Source organism: Coloeus monedula (assembly GCF_965178545.1).
Source record: "Coloeus monedula genome assembly, chromosome: 18".
Classification (NCBI taxonomy): domain Eukaryota; kingdom Metazoa; phylum Chordata; class Aves; order Passeriformes; family Corvidae; genus Coloeus; species Coloeus monedula.
Genome location: NC_138798.1, coordinates 2212484 through 2218622, shown reverse-complemented (window position 1 = coordinate 2218622; position 6139 = coordinate 2212484). Strand labels below are relative to the sequence as shown.

Sequence of the window (6139 nt, the reverse complement as noted above, 5' to 3'; positions counted from 1 at the left end):
ACGTGTGTCCGCACGGAAACGGGGAGATGGGTACAATATAGAGGGAAATAGCGTATATAAATAGATAAAATATCGTTCAGTCATAGAATTGTAGAATAATGGTTTTGGGTTGGAAGAGACCTTAAAACTCATTCCATGCCCCTGCCATGGGCAGGGACACCTTCCACTATGCCAGGCTGCTCCAAGCCCCATCCAACCCGGCCTTGAACACTTCCAGGGATGGGGCAGCCACAGCTTCTCTGGGAAATCTGTTCCTGTGCCTCATCCTTACAGTACAGATTTTTTTCCTAATATCTAATCGAAACCTACCTTTTTTTTCAGTTTGAAGCCGTTCCTCCTTGTTCTGTCACTACATGCTAGATTAAAAAAATATATAAACGTGTTTGTATTCCTGTGTATATGTACATATATGTATATTCTTGCTGGAGGAGTAAATATCCATCAGCTATTAACCTGCCTCTGTTTTGCCATTCGACCCAACTCTGCTTTACCAAAGAATTGGGTCTTTTGTCTGTCTTGTCTATCTGAATGCGGCCCTGAATAAAAGCCTCGTTGAGCAGAAAATTGAGTCCAGTTTATGACTCAGCGGGTGCGGGTGCGAGCTCGGTGGAGGGGCCGAGCCTGTTTTAAATCAATCATGCGCAACATCCCATTGTCCCAGCTGCAAGATGACCTGAACTGGAACATCTGGAAACTGGACTGCTTCCACCTGCCTGCATGACGAGAGGAGACACAATCTCATGGCTGCCACCAGGCAGGGTCCAGCACAGCACAGGACCTGCCTCACCGTGGCCTCCACCTCGGTGGAACATTTGCATTTCTATCTTTACACTTAACTGTGTCTTTTTTTTCCTTCCAAATCTTTAATCCTGATAGTTGCCTCTGTTTAACTACCAAATCAATTATCAATGTCTCTGTTCAATCCCAGCCAGTCTCTGCTGTGGGATGAGCCCCCTCTCCCAGCAGCAATGCCTTCAAAACAGCACAAAGTAGGTGTTATGTTTTCCTTTACTTTTTAAAACATTTTGCTACAAAGAAATGCTGTGAAAGGAATTTTTCTGCAAAGTTCAGTAAATCCCTGTAAATCCAGGAGATTCCCTGAGGCACTATGGATCAATGTGACTGTGAGAAGATCTCTGAGAACAGTATGTTCTGCCACTGTTAGAAAAACCTTAAAGTTTACAAAATGCTTTGCTTTCCTCATCAAATTTTGCTGTTCTGTGGTTGATCCCACCCCAGCTGCTGTCTCCGCTCACGAGTGCTGCCTCTGAAGAATTGGCAGTGCCACTGTGAGCCTTGAGGTTCCTCAAACCCAGCAGAGTGACCTGCAGAGGTCACAGAACCATGAATGTCCTGAGTTGGAAGGGACCCAGTAGGATTGAGTCAAAACCCTGCACAGGACAGCTCCAAAATCCCACCACGTGCCTGAGCTTTGTCCAAACTCTTCCTGAACTGTGGCAGGCTTGGTGCTGTGACCACTGCCCCAGGAATCCTGTTCAGTGTCTGACCACCCTCTGTGGGAAGAACTTTTTTCTAATACCCAACCTTAACCCTCCTGACACAACTTCATGCCATTCTCTCTGGTCAGCAGAGGCTGACCCAGCTCACCAGATGACGGCACAGATTTCTCCTCCAAGCTTCCTGCTCTGCCTGGCTGCAGCCCGCTGCAGGCCATTATGGATTTGTCCAGCATCGTGTGTTTTAATTACAGCATTGCAAAGGTTTTTTACTGAGACACTGAAAATAAAGGAATTTCTTAAACACAGCTCTGCAGTCGTTTGTGCAGGCTTTTGACATTCAATGAGCACCCTGTGTCCTCCTGCAGCTCTCCCCTCATGGCAGTCAGGCTGCCTTCAAATCAGAACCACTTGCCATTTATGCTCCCTGCATTCCAGTGACACCTCCCCTTGTCTGACCCGACACCTGCGTTTAAGGAGCCACAGCTCTGCTGAAGAGCTGCTCCGTTTGTGAATTCCGATGTCCCAAGAGGACAGAAAACCCACACAATGGCAAACTGCTCATTGCAGTCGTTGGGGTTCAGCTCAGGACCCGGGAGCCAGGGCAGGCGTGGGCAGAGCCTGGGGCACTCCCGCGGGGGAGGACAGGATGGCACAGCACCAGCTCCTGCCCACGCAGGATTTAGCTCCTTAGCATTCAAATGCATCCTCCAGCCCAGCACAGATCTTCGTGCTCCTCTCCTTTGAGGCCACACAGCACTAAAAGCAATCGGTGTTACTTGAGTCAAATCCTGCTGTCCCACCCGGGCAGCATGAGATCCCTTCAGGTCCTCCTGAAGCCAGTCAGCAGCTGAGACCATTGTTCAGCTCCCACTGTATCCCCTTCTACGGTGAGTCCGTGTCACCGCTCCTGGAAAGGGCATTTCTGTTTTCCTCTCCCTTTTCCCTCTCCCCCTGCCCAGCACAGCCATGGGTAACTCCCCATCAGCCCCTCATGCAACCTCCACCACAAACCCTTGAGTGGAAACTTCCCTTTTGCCAGGGCTTCTACAGCATACAGGAAGTGCCCTGTCCCATTTCAGCTCAGTAGTGCAGCATTTCCACTTGGGGCACAGCTGGAATGAAGCACATTCAGATTTCCAGCAAGTACATCTGAAATTACTGCTTCCATGTCATTAAGCTCGACAAAAAACAAGTCCACCCCATAACTGATGAGATCCACACCTCCCACCTCACTTTTCAAGCCCGAGGGCTGCAGAACCAGCCGTAAGATCCTGTTGCCCCGGTCTGTGACAGAGCTGCAGGATCACCCTTCTGCTGTTTCCTCATTAATCCCCAAATAAGTGCAGTTGCTGGGCAACCAAGAGCTATTTCAAAGCCTTCCGACTCAGGAGCATCCACAGCTTCCTGTTGCATATCCCTGCTTACACAATGCCCACAGCTGCACAACATCTGCAGGCAGGCATTGAGCTGCAGGCAGGTATCAGAACACTTATACAACCCCAGGCAAGCCACGGCTGAGGGATTAGCTACAATCACCACACATGCAGAACCCTTGCATAAGGGAGTTTTGCAACCATTTTTTCTGTGGAAACTACGTAATTATTGTTTATTAGAGAGCTGGAGTAAGGCAATGTCACGGACAACTGTTCATATAACTTGGGACACAAACTTCTGCAGATGCAACAGCTTTATTGGAATGAACAAGTGCAGGGAACCCTTTATTTGGAAGCAACAACCTGCTGGTTCAGTTACCACCCCGCAGGCGCAGCACAAGGTGCAGGGTAGACTCCTTCTGGATGTTGTAGTCAGACAGGGTACGACCATCTTCCAGCTGCTTGCCAGCAAAGATCAGCCTCTGTTGGTCAGGAGGGATGCCTTCCTTGTCTTGGATCTTGGCCTTGACATTCTCAATGGTATCACTGGGCTCGACTTCCAGAGTGATGGTCTTGCCTGTCAGGGTCTTGACAAAGATCTGCATCCCACCCCTGAGGCGCAGCACAAGGTGCAGGGTAGACTCCTTCTGGATGTTGTAGTCAGACAGGGTACGACCATCTTCCAGCTGCTTGCCAGCAAAGATCAGCCTCTGCTGGTCGGGAGGGATGCCTTCCTTGTCTTGGATCTTGGCCTTGACATTCTCGATGGTGTCACTGGGCTCGACCTCAAGGGTGATGGTCTTGCCTGTCAGGGTTTTCACAAAGATCTGCATTCCACCTCGCAGGCGCAGCACCAAGTGCAGGGTGGACTCTTTCTGGATGTTGTAGTCAGACAGGGTACGACCATCTTCCAACTGCTTGCCAGCAAAGATCAGCCTCTGCTGATCAGGAGGGATGCCTTCCTTGTCTTGGATCTTAGCCTTGACATTCTCAATGGTATCACTGGGCTCCACCTCAAGGGTGATGGTCTTTCCCGTCAGGGTCTTCACGAAGATCTGCATTTTTCCCTGGAAGAGGGAAAACCCGCCGTGCTTTAGCGACTGTTCCCCTTCCCCGTACCCAGGGCTGCGCTCCCCGTCCGTGACGTCACAGCGGAGGCCCCGCCCACACGCGCGGAGGGGCGGGGCCACCGCCCGCTTCCCCTTCCCGCCCGAGGCGCGCGCCCGCAACCCCCGTGAGGCACCGCTGCGCCTGCGCCGCCGCCATTTTGCCAGCGGCCCCTCGCCCTCCCCCGCCACCGCCTCGCGGTGCTGCCGTTGAAGGGGAAGGCAACGTCCCGGCCCTCAGCCCGCCATCACTGTCTGCCGCCACCACCGCCAGTCGCAGCTCCTCAGCGCGCGCACCCTTCCCTTCCGCCCAGCCCGTATCTAGGCCCTCTCGCCGCCGCTCTAAACTCCGGCTCCCCCCGCCCAACTCTCACCGCGGCGCTGCTCGGCCAAGCCCACACCACAAGCGTCACCCAGCGCCAACTACGCCACACATCCCCCCCGCTCGGTGCTTATATGGCCCCCGGCGCCCCGCCCCCGCTCCCGGATCACTCCGCTGCGCACTATTTTCCGCGCGCCGCCGCTCTCCTGCGTGGCTGAGAGGGGAGCGCGGCGAGGCGGCGCGGAGGGATTGACGCTTCGCGGAGCTGCTGTGCTGAGGCTGCCGCGCGCGGGACGGCGAGGGGCGGGAAAACCCGGCCTGGAGCCGCCGGAGCGGGACCGCGGTTGGGGCATCTCAGTGACCCCAGCCAGCTTGGAGACGCAGCCGCATCTAAAGCTTCTATCAGAGCCTTTCCTTATGGTCAGGGGTTTAAACCCTGAAGTTTCGCCCCTGCTTGAAAAACACCTCCTTGGCTGTCACCCCTGAGGCAGGACGAGGGTCTGCTCTGCCCATGACAACACCGTGAGGGGGTTTCTGAGGGAGGGAGTTTGTTGCTTTATCCTGAGGGAGGCCTCGAGTGTTAGTTCTGTGAGAGGCCTCCAGTGTGGAGGGGCAGGGTGGTGTCTGTCACCCACCCGGGCACAAGGTGGAACAGGTTTATGCCAGAGCCTCGGTGCCATCGCGGCCGTGGGATGAGGGACAGGGCAGAGAAGGTGCCTGGCTGCTGTGGTGATGGTTGGAGCAGCCTGAAGGGCAGCGACCATGCCAGGAAAGGGGGGCTTCAGGAGGCTCCTGCCTGGGGATGGAGATCAGGGAGCCTGGAGAGGGGATGTGAGGGGCAAAGGAAGGCCTGATGGATAAAGAGATAAGTCCTGCAGGTGGTCCGCCCAAGATACAATCAATGAGTGTGTGTGTATATATGTCCACACATAAAATGGAGTATGCATCTGAGCTGTAATGGAGTTTGTAGCTCAGGGGTAAAATCAATCAGAAATAATAGTAATAATAATGCCTATTTCTTACTCTGTTCTCACAGAGCACGTTCTGATAGACCTCTGCTGCACTCAGTCGGCTCATGCACCATCCTACTCAAACTGCACAGCAATTCCAGGGCACAGCTGGGAACAGAATGGAGCTTTGTCTGCAAGATTCAGCCAATGCCATTCGGTTCAATCCGCCTACAAAATCCTTCGTTTGCCAGCGGCCAAGGAAAATGGAAGGGACACAGATAACATCCAGCAGGAAGGGAGCACAAGTCCAGCAACAGCTTTGTGGTTTGAGGAAAAGCGCCTGTGTCTGCCTGACACATGGAGCTGTTACAGGAGGGGAATGCTCTGGGGAGCTCTTTGGCCTCTGCTGCTTTGTGTATGTATTAACACCACAGCTGTAGTGATAATAATCTCAAACACTTGGGTCATTTAGATGGGAAAAAAAATACCACAGAAGTCTTGGTTACTTCTCAGTGCTCAGTGGCTGACACTGTGTGCCTTGGGAGTGTATAAACATCAAAAATTGGAGAAGCCTTCCAGGTTTAGGTCTTTCCTCAGCAGAAAGTGAACAATAATGTTAAGCTTGTTCTTTTGGTTACAAGGTGAGCACTTAGGACTGGTCAGAAAATCATCAAAAAGGCACATGGGGAGGTATTTTGTGACAAAAAGTCTATTACTTCATGCCTGATACTTCAAACTGTCTCTTACATTCACGTGCAGGGCACATTCCAGAAGTAGAGCTGCCAGGGAGATCCAGGGAGTAATTTACAACAGGGATCTTACCAGCGCTGTAACCAAACATTGGCTCAAAATAACAACTGTAAGTAAGATGAGTAAATAAATAGCACAAGCAGCTTTTCAGCCACTGTGGCAGGAAACATAACTTTGA

The 6139-nt window shown here is 52.4% G+C and overlaps 1 protein-coding gene across 1 annotated transcript; it reads right to left on the bottom strand.

Annotated features, from left to right (window-relative positions):
* Positions 1 to 3129: 3129 nt before the first annotated feature.
* On the bottom strand, positions 3130 to 4401 carry UBB (ubiquitin B). The gene is made up of 2 exons (XM_082293291.1): positions 4314 to 4401; positions 3130 to 3900 (listed from the first exon to the last, which is right to left on the bottom strand). Exon 2 carries the CDS (start codon positions 3892 to 3894, stop codon positions 3205 to 3207), a length of 690 nt encoding a protein of 229 aa, XP_082149417.1. The 5' UTR covers positions 3895 to 3900; positions 4314 to 4401; the 3' UTR covers positions 3130 to 3204.
* Between the last annotated feature and the right edge of the window lie 1738 nt (positions 4402 to 6139).

Excerpts from the sequence above, each read along its gene's own strand:
- UBB (XM_082293291.1), bottom strand. The coding sequence starts at position 3,894 with ATGCAGATCTTCGTGAAGACCCTGACGGGAAAGACCATCACCCTTGAG.